General features: G+C 38.2%; 1 protein-coding gene across 4 annotated transcripts in view; it reads right to left on the bottom strand.

The window, feature by feature from the left end:
• Nucleotides 1–20,002, bottom strand: part of ADAM22 (ADAM metallopeptidase domain 22) — a 123,766-nt gene that overhangs the window by 51,644 nt on the left and 52,120 nt on the right. For 2 of the 4 annotated variants that reach the window (XM_085310467.1, XM_085310466.1), the window contains exons 3-7: nt 12,956–13,038; nt 8,506–8,569; nt 7,758–7,827; nt 3,410–3,480; nt 1,751–1,825 (exon numbers count right to left, since the gene is read on the bottom strand). In XM_085310467.1, coding sequence (XP_085166593.1) covers nt 1,751–1,825; nt 3,410–3,480; nt 7,758–7,827; nt 8,506–8,565 — 276 coding nt within the window. In that variant the 5' untranslated portion in view covers nt 8,566–8,569; nt 12,956–13,038. Of the gene's footprint in view, nt 1–1,750; nt 1,826–3,409; nt 3,481–7,757; nt 7,828–8,505; nt 8,570–12,955; nt 13,039–20,002 lie in introns of those variants that run through there. The other 2 variants (XM_085310464.1, XM_085310465.1) reach the window with 1 other exon arrangement.

Below are 20,002 nucleotides of genomic sequence, written 5' to 3'. Positions count from 1 at the left end.
GCCACAGTGCAGACAAACAGCGTAATCACGAGGCTACTCACACCGCATATGGGCATTTAACCAGGAGGAAAACTAGCCACATACAAAACAGTGCAGTGATGCTCAAGCAACAGCCCCTGGGCCACACGCAACCTTGCAGCACAACCTGTCAAACCGTGGCCAGCAGCCAGGTCTGTGCTCTCCGTGGACCTGGGGTCTCGCCCTGACGTGATGGAACTGACTCAGCGGTTTCCAATGAACATGTTCTCTGGGGAACATAAGAAGGGGTTTCTCAGGCAATGAGCACGCCCATTAGAGGGCTTTCTGTCATGTCTGAAAAGCATGTCTGAAGGGAAAGGAAAATGATCCAACCCGCTCTGACGGTGACAACCTCCTGCTGTCTCTCCCAGAGGTTCCACAAAGCTGGACACCAGGAGGACRCTGTGCCTACACCCACTCTGCGCACCTCTGCAGGGCTTCAGCTGCACGCACAGTGCATCTACTGCTGCACCTACTGTACACCCACAGAATAATCAAAATGCACATACACACTAGCCCTAGTCACGGAGCAAGGGAAAAGCCCTTCCTTGCCACTGGAAGAAAGTATGTGGCTTATCCAGCCTTATATATTCACTAGTGTTTTCTTCCAAGAACTCTCCCTTAAGCGGACTGACTGACACATTAGCTATAATTAATCACAGCTAGGAAGCATCGTCCTTGGGAAGAAATCAATGGGCAAATTGTGGCTTCAGGTCCTCAGGCTCAAACACAACCACACAAATTTAAGGAAGTCTGCATCCAATATTATCCCCTCTCATCAAAGAATTTATCGCTACATCCACCAAACCGAACTGACAGAGGAGTACAACGTTAACTGCCAAAACCGCCCAAGGACAGTAGCAGATTCCTTTTAGACTCTGATGCCCATTGCTTGTGAGAAGCTGCACGTTACAGAAAGGGTACATAAAAACCTATAGATACATTGACTTTGAAGCCATAAATGACCATAAAATTATCTAATGTAACCAGTCTAAGGAGCATCACTGGTCTCAGAATTTATCCAGTTACTTCACTATTGAATCCCATTATTTCTGTTTGACAGAAATAGGCACATCTGCACATCTTCCAGAAATGCATCCAATCTTGATTTGAAGACTGCAAAAGATTAAGAATTCAACATTTCCTTTGATATTTCTTTCACTAATTATTAATCATCTTTGCTGATTTAAATCTGTACCTTCCCCTATTTGAGTATGCCTGGTTTTTCTTGTAGATTCTCATCTTTCTTACATTTTCCTCCATCACATTAAATAGCTTATTCATTTTCTCTCTGAAAAAGTATAAGCTTAAAAAATAATTTTATCTGTATTTACTTGGACATATCAAAAAATCCCCAAAATTTCCTTTAACCTCCCCACTGTCATAAAAGCTGTGCAATTAMGTTGTTTTTTGTTGAGTTACTATAACTAAGAAAAGTGTTCAAGAAAGCCAGAAATAAAAAGCATCAGCTTAAGAGTCACACTTATATTAGTCATCATATGACACAGTTCTAATTTATGACCTTACTTTCYGATACTCAGGTCTGGATCCATTCTCAGTGAAATTACCTCACTGCAGCTTCAACGGCTAACGAGACCACAATCCCTTGTCTTAGGRACACCCGGTATTTATTCTACTTAGACGTTGTTCTTTGTTGTTCATGCTTTACATGCAAACTAAGACAACATTAGGTTATTTGTAAATGTAAGATATTGAAGCATGTCAGTCTTACCATTAGATGATCATTTACAATCATTAACTCGATGTATTTTGTTTCCTCTTCCACTTTACGTGGAATCTGGCGAACCTACAAATAGAGCAGTATCTTCAGAAAACCAAACTTTTTTTTTTTTCATTCTGTTTTTAGGTATTGATAGCACTTTTGGTGCTTACTTACATCAGTATATAAAATCTTAAATGTACCCTAAAAAGCAGTAGTATTTGTCTGAACTAGCAGGCAGCAAAAATGGGCATGTAATTTTATTGTGTAACTGACTGAGATATTTTTGGTAGGGTGAATGAGCTAGATTTTTTTCTAATGTACAGTCCTCAAATTTCACCTCCTCCAGAACATTTATATAACCTTAAACAACGAAATCAAGTCTTTCACCACATCTGACCCTCCATCTTAGCTTTTTTAAAAGTAAACTCCCATTGGGCCTCTCTCTGTAAAAAATGGGTTRTATCAGCTAAAAACATTAACTGTTTTTTGCAGAGAAAAGGAATCACCCTGACTTCTTCACTAAAAAATTCTTTTAACAATTGTATTATTTATTCAAATACTACATGATTCATACACTGGACACAGTACTCATCTCAGTGTCATACTTACTTCTAGTTTAGGAATAYTTACAACTGTGCTTCTCCATGAGGTGCTTGTTTTCCTGACTTTTCCAGGACAATTATAACACCATTATGTTTTGAAAATCCAGCGTAATGGCTAGTTTATAAACCACCTGATAGAACCTCAAAAATGATTTCTGGAATTTCTCTGATGTCATTCTCACTCCTCTTCCACCTCCAAGATGCTTACATTAGTTACAGATGTAAAAGTCATCTTCTTCTCCAACTGCTCTCAGTATTTCAAGTTTGCCTGCACTGTTCAGAACCCTTGAACTAGCCCCATTTTAACCAATACCATCARTTGAGCTCTAGTCCTAAAGTGCAAAGAATTGCTGCTATCTTTCCAGTGTAAAGAMGACAAAAGTCTGGAGTTAATGGTTCCTTTCTTTAATAAATAGGAATTGAACTTTTAATTTATAATATTAATTAAATCAAAGTCAAGTGAGATAATGTAGATACTTGTCCGCATTGTAACATAAAACCTATTTGTAAATATTTCACTAATTCGGATTTTCTGATCCAACTCTACATTAGAACTGATGGAAAATATTTTAATTATTTTTTTCATCTGCAGTTTAGCAATGTAGATAGTTTTGTCATGTTCATAAAAACACTRATTTTGAGATTTAACATCAGAAGACTACATGGAGCTTCGGGGAGTAATTGCTATGTGGTTTTATAAAAATAAGGATGGGGGGTGATWTGGGCAAAACATGCGTGTCTTAGGGTATCTAGTAATTCTCTTGGAATTGACATTTCAGTYGCTCCTCATCACTTAAGAGGAGCTTAACTCTTAAGGTAAGTAATGTGYAGCAGAATCCAGCATTATATTTATTTAAATATAAATATAAAAGTGTGTGTATACATACATATACATACATATAGATAGAYAGATATCCAACATTCGATACCCCTTTCTGTAATAGCTATATTGATATAGAAAGACCTTATGCCAAACCAGAAGCAGCAACAGGACTCCATCTGGAAGAATTAATTCAGCAGGCACAATACTGGCATATTATTTATAAGTGARCATATTGGCACATACCTGCCTTTTACTTCTTTTGTGTCCTGGTTTTACAACAAACTTCTGCGACGTAGTATTCATTTGCCAGAATTCTAAGCAGAAAACACAGGCAAATACACTGAATGTTTACAAAAATACTGTTCAACAATTACTGACCCTGATGTAGCACATTCTCCCATGGATCAGATATGATAACAACTCTTCTTTACAAGTTTCCAGCTAGAAAGGAGGCAATGTTACAGCTGCCTCTCAGGGACACGGTTCTTATTAAAAACACTACCAGTGGTAATCTAGGTCTGCTAAAACATATGATCTGTGGGTGTCCCGCTTCAGAAAGCGTAGCAGATGCTCTAAGACAAAACTTCACCAATACTGTGGATGTAATATTATTAGCACAGTGCTTCCATGGAATGAATCATATTTTCTGGAATTCAGTAGACATTCACAGAGCCCTTGCAATAGCTACCTAAATTAATAAGAAGAGCACAGAAGGCAGGATTAATGCTTTAAGACGATTATATTCACAAAGTAAAACATGCTAGAGTTGGGAGAAACCTTATGGGATTTTGGCARTGCTGTCAATACGATATTCCTTCTTGCTAATCCCTCTGTGTCTTTAATTTGTTAAACCTCTAATCACAAGCACTGAGTAGTTTATTCCTTTGCCAAATCTTTTTTGCCTAATCTATTACCAGCCACTCATGGAAGGGTACACRAAAGCTAAGCAGAAGACACCACTTGTTTTCACTCTTTTATATGTACGTTATGTATTTTTCCACCTTTAATTTTAGATTCATATTCTTTTCCTTGCTTTTCTCTATATGAGAGAAATCTCTTTCCTTATCTTGCATAAATATGTTTATTATTCACATACCTCCATGAAGACCTTTTTTTGAGACACACAAATTGTCTGCAGTTGCTTATTTTATAGCATGACTTTTCCTTTGTTTAGTTTCCCTCCCTTGTATTGTCTCTAACTTTGAACATCCTTCTAGTCTCTGTGGGTTGAAAACTGCTTTCAATATTGCAGAATAATTTTACCAATCCTTCAGAAAAGTAAGCAGTACTATAGGAGCTGTGTAAGTTACCGAACTTCCAATTAAAGGCATCTGTGCTCATAAATTTTGGTTGCGTCACAAAACCTGAAACAGTTCAGTTTTACTGGTGACTACAGAAGGTTTCTTACAGCTCCATCTCTCATCATGTACTATATGAAATATAAAGTTTCTGCATGAGATTCAAAGAGTAAATTAAAATCAATATGGACGAAGAACCTGATAGGCCTGCCAGCTCAGCAAATACTAAATCATGAGGTTGAATTGTCTATCCGACAAAACATGCAATTGTATTCTTAACCAAGAGTGGGTAGTTACTTACAATAAAAACCATGAAAGCAAAACATGGGTAATTGATATGCTGTTGGTAAAATCTTGGGGATTATACTGCCATTTTGATATGCAAAGTTTGCAAATATCCTCCTACAGAGGGGCCTGGGCAACTGCAATCACTATGCTTAAAAGTTTTTTCATGGTGCTTTACACCTATGAGAAGCCATCTGAGAACGGTTACACCAGCACACTTGATGCTTTTCTTTATAAAACAAACCTAAGACAAATTAAATCACAACCAGGCCCCTATTTATTGCTTAAAGGCCTGTAAAAGTCCAGTCTCTACAGCTCACAATGAAGGRAAACTACTTGAAAATTTTCTGACAAGTTCATCCTTATTTATACTTTATGTATGTTGACTGATTTAGACTGTGTGCTAGTGCCACACAACTGACTCTCAACCTTTCACTTTAGTTCTACAGTATTTTTTTTAAGTGGTAAAAATACAGCTTTTTAATCAATAAAATAACATTTTACATTTGTATAGGATCCGAAATAACTTTACAAACATGCAATCATTTTACCCACTGTTGCAAGTCAGACATCTCTGGAGGGGAATGAACATTAGCATTAACACATTATCACACATTAACACTGCTTGATAATCCACAAGCTGAATGAATTCACTCAGGGTGCATTTCCAGCCAGGGACCCTCAGGCAAAAGAACAAGACCAGCAAAATCACAAAGGAAATACAGATAGCTGAGAAAGCCTAGCTGAAATTTTGACAGGAACATATCACCTTAAAAAAGTGTAATGAGGATTCAAGTGACCCTAAAAGAAAAAGACATCTACTATGCGTTATTTGAAAAACAACACATTCAATACTATAGTGCTGTATAAAGCCATGGAAGGGCACTATATACATAMAGATTGTGAGCAAAAAAAATGTTATCTACTAAATTATGAAGTCAAAGTCTCTAAGTATGCCAGGTTACCCACCTAAGTGTCCCTTATTTAAACTCCTCATTACCTCTACATGCTACTGCAAAGTAAGGTACAACTTATTCTCTTCTACAATAGGTGGGGTTTTTTTYAATTCCCAAGGAGCAGACAGATGTAAAAGCATGTTGCTATCACTGCAATATAACAATACATTTAACCTTACTGATATCAAGTAATCCCTATTACTTCATTTTTGCCTTTCTAGCATCAGCACCGAAGCTCCACTGAAGCTCATCTAACCCATTATGAAGTGCTTAGTGGAAACCTTAGCTTAAACACAGACTCTTTTAAGGATCAGAAAGAAATTTTGACATAAAGGTAAAGCTCCTTAGGCTAGGCAAATTGATAAACTAGGATAGTAATAAAGAACATGATAAATACTGATGACAGYCTAGCACAGTGCTTGCTACTAACAATGATGATCCTGCTCTAGTACTTCAAAAAAATCAAACACAACAATATTATTAGTTGTAAATACTCATCAAAGTATAGAAAAGTTATTGTGAAGACAATAGTCCTCTGAGGATACTGCATTTTCCCATGAAAACAAAGAGTAAAGTCCTAGCTCCATCCAGGTGAAGAAGAGCCTCACCATCGGTTCCAGGGGAACCAGAGCTCCCGGAAGGAAGATGTGGTGGTGTGGCAGGGAAGACGTGGCAGGGAAGACGTGGCAGCAGTATGTGACACTCCCCAGGCCCCAATGCACAGCAGATGTGAGAAGAAGGGAGGGCAGCACGCGCAGCAGGTTGGGGGAGGAACAACAGAGCTCACGTGAGCGCAGGAAAAAATAGGTGGTAAAGCAAAGCRTGATGCTTACTTCTCTCACCTCTGAAGCTATGGCTATACAAGAACAGAGCGATTCCTAATGAGGTCATCACCATAGCGAAAGCCTTTTRTCCTGACCTCAAGCCCAGAGCCTCTTCCACCTTGCCTGGGCAATCGTAAGTAGAAGATGTGAGAGACCAAACTGGGAAATTGCCTTGTTCAGGCCTAGAAATACTGCTTCTCCAGAACTGAAATCAAGGTGCCCCAAATGTAGTTATTTCCTGTGTTTTCCCTCATCAGCTCTCCGAATGATTCTACTTTGCTTAAAAACTAACAAACCCATGCACACTGTTCTCCAGGACAGGACCAATCTATATGCAATGCCCAGCACAGTAAGACCCCAGTTAMAAGTGCTACCATAGAACAAATATTTTGTAATGCAAACACTGGACTTGTACTTCTCCTTTAGTCTATAGAGGTTTCTTCCCAAACAACGGTTTCTATGAAAGACAGCTTCATTTATCTAGGATAAACTTTGCAGAGTAGGAATCCACATCTCTAAAATTGACAAATCCTTGACAGAATAGGGGTGTGCCACAAATACCACAATTTTAGCTTCAATTAACAAGTCAKCTTCTCACAGGCAAAACTCGTTATTTTAAAAACCTCTTCTCCCTCCATACACAATGCTTGTAAAGGAACGTGTTTGCAGGGATTCATTAGTATGTGCTTAACACCACTTCCAAAGTCATTTGCAATGAAATAAGTGATCTTTGTTAGAGTTCACAACGTGAAAGGTACTGAATAGACTGGAGAAGAGAGTGGAACAGAACAGTATATGGCAAGTTCCTGTCTCCTAGACTCATGCTCATACCTCAAAATGGGAAAAACTCACAAAGAGTACCAACCATTGGCGACATGGGGTTTTTCCATCATCATCTTCAGGCTACTTCAGTCCCTTCTTTTCTATATCTARTCATACATAATGAAGTCCATAGACCACAAGACTTGTTAAAAGAAATATACGTCGCAGTAGGAAGGTATAGATGAGATTTAATTCATGGGGATCAGGTTTTTTTTCAGTGCTTCAGGTTTTTTCCAGTGYTTTCAGGATTTAAGATCCATTTTTTCAGTGCTTTTTATATAATCAGTGAAAAAAGATGCACTACACAAATACACAACACATTGTCAAGATTAACAATCAAATACGATTAACAAATCTGGTCATAGATTAAAACAAGACAATAGTCATGAATATTAAAAAGTCATACCAGATGGCAGGTCATCCAAGGGAAATTCAAACAACTTGGATTTGTAAACAGAGTGGAAATGGAAGTCATCCTGAAATAGTAAACAGTTGCATGTATTAAATGAATCCATCTCAAGAGAATTAGGAAGGTAGTTCTAAAGAGGTCCTTGACATCAAACAACTACATTAGGGAACTGCAAGCTGCAAGGCACCATTTTCATAGATTCTTCTCCTTTTCTCAGCTATGACAGGATCACAAATGTAATGATTAATCATGTTTTACTTGGCATATGTGAGTACATCCAATGGAGTCAATGAGCATCCTTAGAGCTCAGAAGCTGAACTTAAGTGGCTGAGGGATATCAGTGAGAGCCTCTAAGCTCATGTGAGCTGCTGAGCTGCAGCTAGCACTGAAGCAGTACCAGAGGCATGGAACAAAACTGGAATGGAAAAGTGGGAGACAAGGAGACAAGGCATTCACAGGCTTTTCTTGTGAGCTCTGATGAACGCTTATGATCTAAGTTTTACTCTGCATCAAAACGTTAGGGAGGATACACTAATACACATGCTACTACCTAACTTTTGGGGAACTTCYTCTGTAATTCTCCCCCTGCTTGCACGCATCTCCCCATGTGTGATGATAGGTATTCAAATACTAGGAAAATGACTTGGGAATGAAGGCATGTTTTTTTGGTTACAGCTCTTGTCTGTACCCAKGAATGTTTGTATTCAACAAACCACACAGCAGGATTACCAGAAATTCTACTTACATCTGAAGTGTAGTTTTCATTTGGCTCAATAAGGTATGTATGATTTCCRTCATAGAACATCCCACTGTTAAGAGCAGGAAATGTAAAAACTGGTTTAATAAACAAACATTTGTAGAATGCTGAAGTAAGTTTAGTAAGTTCACATATTTAAAAATTCAAATATTTTAGAGAGGAGGAAGTTAAAATTGTCTCAGGAAGTGAGTGTGATTCTTTTTTGGTTTTTTTGGAAAGATACGCTCTCCCTCAGAGACATAAAAGCACCTTTCTTCTCTAAAACACTCTTACAACACACACAAACCCAGGAAAATTGGCTAATTTAGACAGGTCCAAATCTAGTTCAGCACTTCAACTCCCATGCAGGACAGATATACCTGTGACAGACYCATCCTTAGGAATCTGCATACAGGGACTTTGGAACATTCCYACAGCTTTCCCACAAATAAAAAATATTATTACATTGAMTTGATTCTCAAATTTTAACATTTTTGATGATTAACTCTTTCTTCACTGAGCTCCTATAGTACCAAGTATAAAGGGGAAAACAGGCTGCTTCAGGCATTTCAACAATAACGACAGTCAGATGTGTTTCTTTTAGTGGCTGTATAGAGTATTACATCAACATGGACATTATAAGACATCTCATGATAAGGAGATGAGAAACAGCCATCATATAGGCTTCCAGTGGATTTTGCTGAAAATGCTGATACTGAGGATCATGCCTTCTGCCATACCTATGCTCCTGACATGGAACTCATGGGCTCTTTCTTAATGGCATAAAAAYTCAACCACAGAAAATTGAAGGTCATCTATGGTATGCACACTGGAAAATCTGCCACTTTGATAGCACATAGATAATCACCAATTTTCCATGTTAAATTCSAACATGTAATTTAATTCTAAATGAAGAACAAAGTGAAGTGTTAAGACACTCTAAATGGATGAGGAYAGCCTGAGAGAGTAATACCAGGTGCTTTTGTATTACCACTTAAATGTACAGCTAAGACATGGTCCAGCTCTGCAGTGATGTTTTCTATGAAAGGCTACCTTAACACGGTTTGAGTGAGGTTTGGTCTTTAATGTAATGCAAGACTCATGTGTATGGGTCATATACTTTAAAAAAAAAAAAAGTGTTTATACAGATATTATTCTTTAAGAGCATAAAACAAAAGGATGTTTCTTATATCACCATAATTTTGATCTTCAATCARATCAGCAATTTTGCCTTTACTACAGTGACATGCATGGTTGGGATTAGCTTGTAACAGCACATCCCTTTTAAAATGTCACTACTARGGGTTTTAAGYTTGGCCATAAATATAAGCTGTAGGTCCAAACTTGGCATATATTCACAACAGCAGCAAGAAAGTAAGATTATTTATTTATTTACCATTTTACAAATTTTTCAGCATTAAAAAGCTGCCAGAATTTTTCTTTTTTCTTTTGCAGCTCTTTTTTTCTTTTTTCATCAGAAAATGTGGCTTTGGTTATGCACAGGACTAGGTTTGATAAGTAAAATACTGTAACTCTATTMTGAACTATTAAGCCCTAGCTAGAATGTTTCTTCCTAGAAAATATTGTAGAAAATAGAATATTCATCCCTATTCCTAACTATTAAGAAATATAAGCATATATTAAYCTTATAAATCATTACGGGTTTTCATAAGCATATTTATCTTAATAATATTCATTTACAAGRTTAATCACGTAGCTTTCACAGAAGCAGATTTGGGTACTGAGTATATACTCTACATCAGATATTGTCATGAGGACATCTAAAATTTAGAGATGTTTCATCTTCCAAACTACCCATGCGTATTCTCTAGAAAGTCCACATCGCTTAAAATAAATATTCTAGCACCTGCTGTGCTTCTCTGCCTAGGAATAAAATGAGATCTGGGATCATCCTGCAGCTCTTAACCAAGCAAAACTTCCTTCCCTCTCGTTGCAAGCACAGTCTGCAAGATAGAGCGCTGTCAGCAAAGGGCTTCCTGTACGACTGTTCCACCCAGCACTACGGACCTCTCATCRAGTCACTCAGTGGTAATAAAAATAACAGTCACAGCCAAACTACAGATCTGACTTGTCCACTTGACAACTGACTTCAAATGACTGTGCTCTGTRAATGAATCGTATCTTCATGGAATTGTTAGAGAGAAAGCAATAGTAAAATATAAGCCATTTAAAAACCTGAATTTTGATTACATAAAGTCTTCAAACAAATTTGCAGCAATAGAAGTCTAATTTGTAGTTTTTATATTCACCACCAGTGGGCAGCAAAATCATAAAAGAATATTTACCTGGTGTCCCTATAACAAGCTTTGAAACCCAGAATTTTCAGTCACACCCGAAGATAGCATATTTATATCCCAACAACCAGCGTGTTTTGGTTTTACAGTTTTTTGCATTAATTCATGGGAAACTGTGGCTACTGCATATGCCACAGAAAAAATGCTGGCTACCCTGGAGTTTAAGTTGCAGAAATACATTTTTCATTAGTGAAATTATTCATTTGAGAAGAAATTCATAGTGATAAGGTTTGTGTCACCTGGGCATCTTATTAATTTAATTTATAAAAGGAAAAACACAGATGTTACCATTCACAATTTATGATTAATTAAACAAACGTAACATTATCTCATAGAGACCTGTACTAAAAATTCAGCCAACTGCCAAGTTCTGGGAGCACTAATAAGTGAGAGAGAAGATTAGCATGAACTTTGGGAATATGAAGCTTGTTATTCCGTTAAAAGCATAACTGCTTTTAACATGTGTTAAAAGCATGGTCTGTCTTATGCAYTTCCTAAAATTCAAGAAAGCTAAGCTCCTGCCACATAGACCTTATTAGAAGGTAACTCTCCCCATCCCACAAAATTAACACAGCTCAGAAAAATATTGCTTTCTCATACTGGATCCTGGATAGTTTGTCATACTAGATCCATACYGGCCTGTTAAAATAAGCTTCATATCATATCTTATACGATGGATAATTCTGCTGGAACTTTATTGCCTCAAGAAAAGAAAAAAGATACCTCTGAAAGAAGAGCTTAATTATAAAGGAAAAACATCTGCATCTCTCATCATATAACTGTGCTGGAAGGGACCAATTTGAATACTAGGCAATTTAAGAATATAAAGTAGCATAAGGGTTAGTCTTAAGAATCAACCACCAAAAGGAGGACAGAAAAGGACATATGCAGCCTCTTCTTCCTTTCCTGCATTTTCTCCTAGGAGTTAGCAGGGGCTAGAGGATTGCAGGCCAAGATGGATGACTGTTAATGGATGACTGCTAATGGAAGCCATGCAGCTAAACACTCTCTGGATGCATTAGGATGCTACTATTTTTAGGATCACTGGCTATGCAGAACCTGAGCTCAGGTTTCTTGAGCTGCTCAACCTTGCACACAGAGAGAAATACAGCTCCAAGTCAGACAATGAGCGCAAGAATGACAAGTCTTACGCACACATTCTCCCCCTTTCCAACAAAGAAGATATAGATATAAATGAAAGAAAACACTTAAATACATGTATTTGTATGAGTGATATCAACATTGTAGAGTATCTGGAGTTAGAAAATAATAAGCTAAAGAAGATCCCATTGACCAAGCTCTACTTCATCAAAAAAAAGCAAAGCTCAGGTGATTTCCACACTCAGGCTCATTTGCTGCCGTTCCTCACATGACCTTCAGGAGAAGGATGACCTTGGTACCAAAAGTGCAGAGATCTTTTAATTCCCAGAGTCAACAGACATCAAAGTTATTTGGCTGCTCTGAAAGCCTGAATAGCACTCTTCTATTAATGCCAAAAGCAGACAGTGCCAAGAGCCATACCATCTACGCACAGCTCCCTGTAACCTTCAGATGACAGCAGCTTTAATTTTATTACTAAAACGGCATACTTTGTTATTATTTATGCCCAATTTCTCATGCTTTCCTCCTTATTTTCCAAGCTTTGAGTGCATCAAAAGTATTATCCCATGTATGCAGCTTAAGACTAGCACTTCTGTGAAGAAAATGGATAGCACTAGAGAAACTCTAAACAGACTTTGCTTTGAAATACAGCAGAGTAGAAGAAAGAWAAAGTTTGTCACTGTAGTGACAAAGAAGAAGATAGACTCAAAATGGCTCATATCAATACTGATAGTATTTTTTATGTTTTTTAGAACAGGATGTTATCAGTTACTTTTACTCTTGTTTCTCTGTAATATCTTTTTTTAATGACACCCGCCTTGCGTCACTGTCTTGTGTGCTTTAAGAAAGAAAAGAAATTTGCGTGCTTTTACAGCAAGGATTTTACAAGGTTCAAATTAAGCCTGTACTTTCAAAAGATTGTTGAGATACTTAATGGTGGCTGCAACCTAATGAGGAAACAAACAGTACTTATTTTACTACAAAGAGCTTTATTTTGTTTAGAAGACTAAGCAAAGCACAGTAAAACAAAATAGCAGACTTACTGAAGTCCATGGCATGTTGACAAGGCAACAAATGATACAGGATTTCCTCGAATTTGTCCCTGATAGTAGCAATGTTCTCCACCCTGAAATTGAAAATTGAGAATGTAAATTCACAGGATGTCCCATACTATCCCAATATGTTCTTTCAAACACTGTTTTTTGATAATTACATTGCCAATCCACAGACATGAAACCCAGAATTCACTGTCACTCATAGGCAGACTCATCTCATTTACTTTGATCATCTGCAAGTTTAGTATCTAGTGTAACAGTGGTTTGGACACTCTCTACACTGAATGGAGATATGTATCTTTGGTCTGCAATCCCTCGCATCCTGAGACAGACTTCTGAGCTAAAGGGCTCCAGAGGTGCCCGTCTTTCTTCACTCAATACRAAGTCAGCTTGAAAAAGGTGGCTTAGACTAGACACCTGCTCTGCACATGGCTACACTGGATGAGATGAATCTAGCCTGCAGGTCCAGCAATTTCCTGCTTTGGGGGAGAAAGGTAATAACATTCAATTAAAAGAAAGAATCAGAAGTGCTCCTTAGTGTTTTAAAGCTAACGGAAACTTTAACTAAAAACAAATGGTATAGGAAAACAAAGAAAAATAATATTTGCCTCTTCTCACCTGCAAATAAAATATACACTCTTGAAACAAATGCAGAAACCCTTACTTATCAAATCCCCCGTTAGTTTCTGAGGAGTCACACCTATAGCAAAGTGAGCCCTACTGTATATGCGATGACTGTATTCAGTGTTGCATAATACAAATATTTGTACAGACAATTAGAAAAATAATTCAAAGGTCCTTAGATTCTTACTTCCACCTTGCCCTGTAGGGAAACTTAGTTATTAGGAGCTCACCAAACTCAGACATGCCATATTATTATTGTGCTATTGTTGGTTAAAGGACTATTTAAATAGAGAAAAACTTTCAGTGTTTTTTTTTTAAATGGTGACATTTTAATATTTCTATTACCTACTACCAAATACTAGCCCACAAGTATGAAGAATCTATAATATACCAAGCCATGTGAATATTTATGTCCATTTACAGTAGGAAAAGGCATTATACCTACTGCTTTTTCAGAAGCTGGCAGTTACCTGCATGACTCAGTAACGCACAGCTAACAATCAACATAGCTGCTCATTTTGAACATGCAACGTGCTCTTGTCACACCCCCTTCGATGCTCTTGGATTTTATTTTTCAAATATGGAAAATATTTTTAATCAACACTAAAACTGGACCAAAAAGGCATTGATTATGTTGGTAGTTTTACGTTTTGATCAGGAAAACCTGCTTCAGTTTTTTTATGAGGCACGCAAACTATTTTTGAAAGCTTCTACTGGTTTTGGGTGCCTCCATTTTAAGATGCTCTGAGATATGGTAGAGGAACCTGGTTTTCAGCACAGAGCTGCTGGCAGTTGAGGAGAGCTGCTCTCCAGCTGGCCRCTGAAAATCCTTACTTAGACCTCCTCCAGAGGCTTTGTGCGCGCGAGGCTGAAGGCAAGCTGCCGGGCTTGCTGGACCTGGCACACTGCGAGCAATGCTCCGGAGCGGCAGCGCTCACCTCCTGGGATCAGCAAGGTGCAACGGAGAAAAGCAACAACSGATTCGTGGGCGCTGAAAGCCTCGGGCTACTTGGCAGGCTTGCTGCTTTACTTTGCGGCAAGAACCCCCGTGGTGCATCTTCTGCTAAAAATATTTTACTCTTCTTCACAATTCATTCCATCTCATTATCTTCTCTCTTATTTTACATACCAATTCTTCCTTTCACTTACTGCAGTGATAACAGCAATCTCCATCACCTATCCACCTTTGTGCTTTCTTCACTATGCATCTTAGATACAGAACATCTTCACCAAACGAGCCTGTAAAGTGACCATTGTATGCCCTACTACTCATTTCTCTATTTTATTCTACATTTTTACACCCACCTCCATTCTGTATCTTAATTACTTTAAGCTTTGTTGATTTGAGATTTTTTTTTCCTTAGGCTTAGAATGTCCACAACAGGGTCACAGCATTGTCTCGGGCTTTCGGGAGTTTCCAGAAAACATGACCAAAAGTAAGTAAAGAGAGAATCCAATATGCTAATAACAAAATAAATATTCAAACTATGTAGATGAGCTAAAACGTTATTTTATGAAAAATAAAATGCTCTCTGAAAAGAATTCTTGCAGTAATACTTCTGCAAAAGATATAGGTACATGAATAAGGGAATAATATTAAGAAAAAATTAGTAGAGTTGTACAGATTTCGATCTGTAGGGAAAGTTTGGAGTAACTAGTCAAATTGGTTTGTCCTCATAAAATGTAGTTAATATGTATCAGAAATTCAGGCTCCATTATTTTGCAAAATCATGTCTTCGTAACCAGCGGAACATTTTTTAATAGTAAGAATCCAAATCTGCAGCTGAAGTGTTTTGATCTTCTTAATGAGAATCAAGCAAACACCCCATGATAGTACCTCTTAATTAATATATTCCATAATAAATCTATGATGCAAGTTTTCTACACACATATCTAGGAAAGAAAAATATTAAAAAAACAGCTTTAATTATTTTTTTAGGAAAGCTTCAACTCAGACACAGACATTCTGTTTTATTTAATCAAATCAAATCAATTCAGTTTGTTGATTTACCGAAGTTCCCACTAATTCTGACAGAGGCAGAAATGTAACTCTGATATCCTCAGTCTCGGGGACCCATTCTTATGAATATAAAACATCTATTTCTGTACATTAACATGTGYGAGATATTTTCAGATGTGGACTTCTATGTTCCTATCAAGATAAYGTAAGTCACCTCAAAAGCAAATATTGAAATTTAATGGGTTTAAACGAAAATGGCTATTCTTCAAATATTTAATGCACCGAAGTTTTTTTCTTTCTTTCTTTTCCTTTTTTTTTTCTTTTTTGAAAAAGAGAACTCTTCAGTACAAAATATCCTACCAGCAGGATACTTCTAAACTAAGTTCTGGATTTGCTTATCACCTCATTATCATACTCCCAGCAAATTAAAAATAAGTGATACAGTGACACTGCATGATAGTGCCACTGGACAGCTCAGGAATGAGAAACGATTGCTAAACACCTCCTGCCAGAGCACCTCCAGTGGATAAAACACTCGAGTGACACGGAGCACGCGGTGCAGTGCRTACAAATTGTATACTGTGAGTCTGTGAGACTCAGCTCCAACAGTTCACTTCACAAAACATGTGAAGAGACGTTTGGGAGTGGTTCTGTAATCAGAGTCAGGATAACTGRGAGGACTCCACAGGTTAACGTTTCCTGTGGAGCACAAGTGATTTGGGATAGGAGGTTTCCTCCGTCGGCTCCTAGCAGTAGYGAGGTTGCTGAAATCCTTGTTGCTTTTGACATGCACTAAAACTCCCTTAGAGTAGGCACTGTAGTACATTGTACTACAGAAACAATCTCAATATATGTGAGATCTAAGATTCCCGAAAGGTCAAATATAATCATCACAGTATCTGCTTTTACTCTGCTCTTGGAAACACTCACTGAAGGACTGGGGATGTCTCTCTTCTCTATTTGTGTCTGTAGCAGCATGACAGGAATTGAAAGAAAAAAAGAAAAAAAAAAAGAAAACATGAGTAATTTCACTTTTTCCTGAAAATATTCCAATGCCACACGAGAACTTAGACTTCCTCCATGAATTAAATTAGTAGCGTTATCCATTACAATCCAGTCCACACTGCCAAGAATTTTGTCTAACAAAAAGCCTATCAGCTTCCCATAGGCTCTATTACAACTCCTTTCTACCCCCTAAAAACACACAGCAATTGCTTATCTCAGTGAATCAAACTTCTACACCAGCCTCTATCAACTACTGGATAACAGTTCCATATTCAGATGATGTCGAAATAATGCAGCTCTTCCAACGTACACATCAGCCACAAGTGAGAGCCATACATGCATCCTTTTTTTCTCTAATACTGAAACTGGCTGGTCAGAGTCCAGCAGAAAATTAGGCTAAATATTTTCTTGAGACAATAACAGCTCTGTGACGATGCTTGTCATAGTGCTCCTCACCCCACACACACTTGCACAGTATCCAACAACAGTCTAATCCTCCCATAGAGAGAAAGAGCAGTATCTTGCCTTCACAAGGTACACACAGCACATATTCTTCATGCTGCGGTTAGTTCAGCACAAGACATATTTTCTGCCAGTCCCAGCAGCACTGAGCTGTCCTTTTCCCCAGTTCACCAAGCTCTCCTTCCTTTGCAAAATCTCTCATCCTTACTGATGAATTCCAAGAGCAATATGGAAAATATAGGGATTTAATGTGAAGTTTATTGGTTTGGGGAGCTAAAAATGTAATAATATACTACAAAAATAAACAAAAAAACAGAACAGGCCTATGATAGGATCAATTAAAACAAATGGACCATCATGATAGGGATCAGCCTATGACCTAATCTTGATATTCATGCTTAAATCAGATAATTGTAATAAAATCCTGAATCAGATCCCTCTTGCCCTCTGAACCGCTCTAGCTCTTTGCCAACCAACTTGCTACTTTTATTGCCCTATGTCAGTTTGGTTTTCCCTAAGGTCTGTCTGGGTAATTAGAGTGGCAAAAATCTGAAAAAAATGAGAAGGCACAATGCAAGTAAACTGCCTCCGTTCCTATCCCTTAAGACAGCTTATCCCTTGTCAGAGAGGCACCAGCTGTTGCAGTAAACACAAAAGAGACATGAAAAACACATTAACCAATATTCAAAAAGGAGGAGGGAAATAAGTAAAGAGCAGCCATTACAGTCAGTGATGGCTGTGGTTCACTCCTCTCTACAGTCTTCAGGAAGAAAGTATTTGCTGACAATACACTGAAAATGTTTTGTTATTCACCTCAGAGATACTCTGACCTTCCCAGGGGAGGTAATTTAAGGATGCTCATTCATCTGCTTTCAAATCACCCCATCGGATCTTCAAGTAAGCATTTTTTCTGCAATTAGGAGAGGTACTTGCCATTAGGACTCATGCTACGTTCAGGCACTGGACCTAAAATTARTAACTTCCTCTTCTGAGCAGCTACATATTCCTATTTTAACACTCATTAGTCCAAAGGAAAGAAGATTGCCAGTCTAGTTCAGATCCTCCTACTACAGCCCCCTCTTTCTTTGCAGTAGAAAGCTCCCAGAAGACAAGCTAACGTCCAAGCTGCTATATTGTGAAATGCCAGATAATGATCAGCTTTTTAAAGAGCTACCCATTGCGGGGTCACAAGCTTTAAAATTGCTTCCTTAATCATCACTTAGATCTCTTTACAAATTATTGATGCTTGCACAAGTTTTAACCCAGTGATAACTAAGACTGCGCAACACAAATATCAACAGAAGAATTCCCATCTCTAGCTGATCTCTCCTCTAAGGCAGTAAATGACTTGTTATGGATGAGTTTCCATTTGTAAAGTCACTGGAAACAACGCTTTGGCCTGTGTCATTGAAGAAGCAGTGCAACTGCATCAGGAGAAGAATCTGTTTTAGTTGATGAATGCTTCTCCAAGGGAAGGGGCCCTGCTGGCACGGCTGTGCTGCCCGGCAGCAGAGCCAGGGGCCAGGTGGTGCAGACTCGGCCCTTGCACAACCGAGTAACAGCTCGGTTGAAAACGTGGAAACATGGCACTGCTTTTTGTGGAGCAGGTTTCTAGATTTAGCTGCGTTGTACTGTAAGACTCCTAAAACTCAAGGGTTTTGAAAATTTAAATGATGTTCTCTCTTTGTAGGACAGTTATGACATGTGCTCATGTAATTCAGAGCCAAAGCGCAGTAGTGACATTAGGTGATAACACTTTCAGATTCTGAAATCAGAAAACTAGAAATTAGATGTATGATTTCTAAAATTAGAAATAAAGCGTCACTACTTCTAAAATTCTCCAGAAAATACTAACGTTTCAAGACTATTGGCAGCATCCTTAAAAACACACGCGCGCTGACATGATGGGACTGTGCATGCAGGCGACTCAAACCGCCTTACTGTTTGTGACTCATGGTGAGGGCTCTCAGCAGATGGYGAATGCTATTAGCCCAGCTTCCAGGGTTTGAGGCCAAAAGAGGGTTTGTGTTTACTGCCCAGGAGCTACAAGAGAAGATGCTCCCTGAATTTAGCTGCAGGGTGTGGATGGAGAGCCCACGTCAGCTCAGTGCCATCTGGCCAGGGAGCTGCCTTAGYATCTGCTTGGGAAACAGCCCCTTCAGTTGCCTTGCTTCAGCCTTAAAGAAGATGACTTTAATTAGCACCTGCCAAATGCAGATGAGGCAGAAGAGAGCAGAGTTGGTTACCTCTTCTTTCCTACTCTGTTATCTTCAAGTTGGCTGTTGTCAGAGTGCCTAGTGTCTCTGAGTCACGCCACACAAATAATTGTAATGACAGTTACTTTGTGCTCTTCCTGTGTGTATTAAAGAAAACCCCTTTAAAAAGCCTTTTAAAAGGCTACATAAAAAATCTTTATAACCTACCCTCCCGCATCTTTCACAGAAGCTCATACGCCTATCCTGAGTCTTCAGGAGCCAAGCTGTAACCACGTGAAGTGCCAGATTACCATAAACACAACACAGGAGATGAGAAGACAGCCTGTCGGCATGTACCTACACCAATACCTATCTGCCTAAAGCCTGGAGGAAAACAGTGATCAAAATTCCTTATTAGCTCTTTGTTATTCCGGAAATTTCTCTTGAAGTGAGAATTACAAGTTCTAGAAACATTAACTCACCATATATAATACAGTGACGGTTTTGTATCTATAGGAAATGAGATGTGTCTACACAGGGCTATTTACTGTAGCCAAGATGAAGTAAGTAAAGCTAAAGCACATTAAAATTTTGTGTGGAAGYGTTCTCTCAGACATACAGCAGCTTCTGTTTGCTTTAGCTTATTTCTCCTTCAAGGGGATTAAGTTAAACCCAAAAAGGATACTTTTATTTTTTAATAAGAGCAACTGCAAAGTGATTTAATGTACTTTAACACTATATCGGTAGTTAATTTGCCTTAGCTATACTCAGGGTTTGCACATAAACACG

Source organism: Rhea americana, unplaced genomic scaffold (genome assembly GCF_003343005.1).
Source record: "Rhea americana isolate MKP2758 unplaced genomic scaffold, rheAme1 scaffold_32, whole genome shotgun sequence".
NCBI classification, from domain to species: domain Eukaryota; kingdom Metazoa; phylum Chordata; class Aves; order Rheiformes; family Rheidae; genus Rhea; species Rhea americana.
This window is presented reverse-complemented; position numbering and strand designations above follow the sequence as displayed.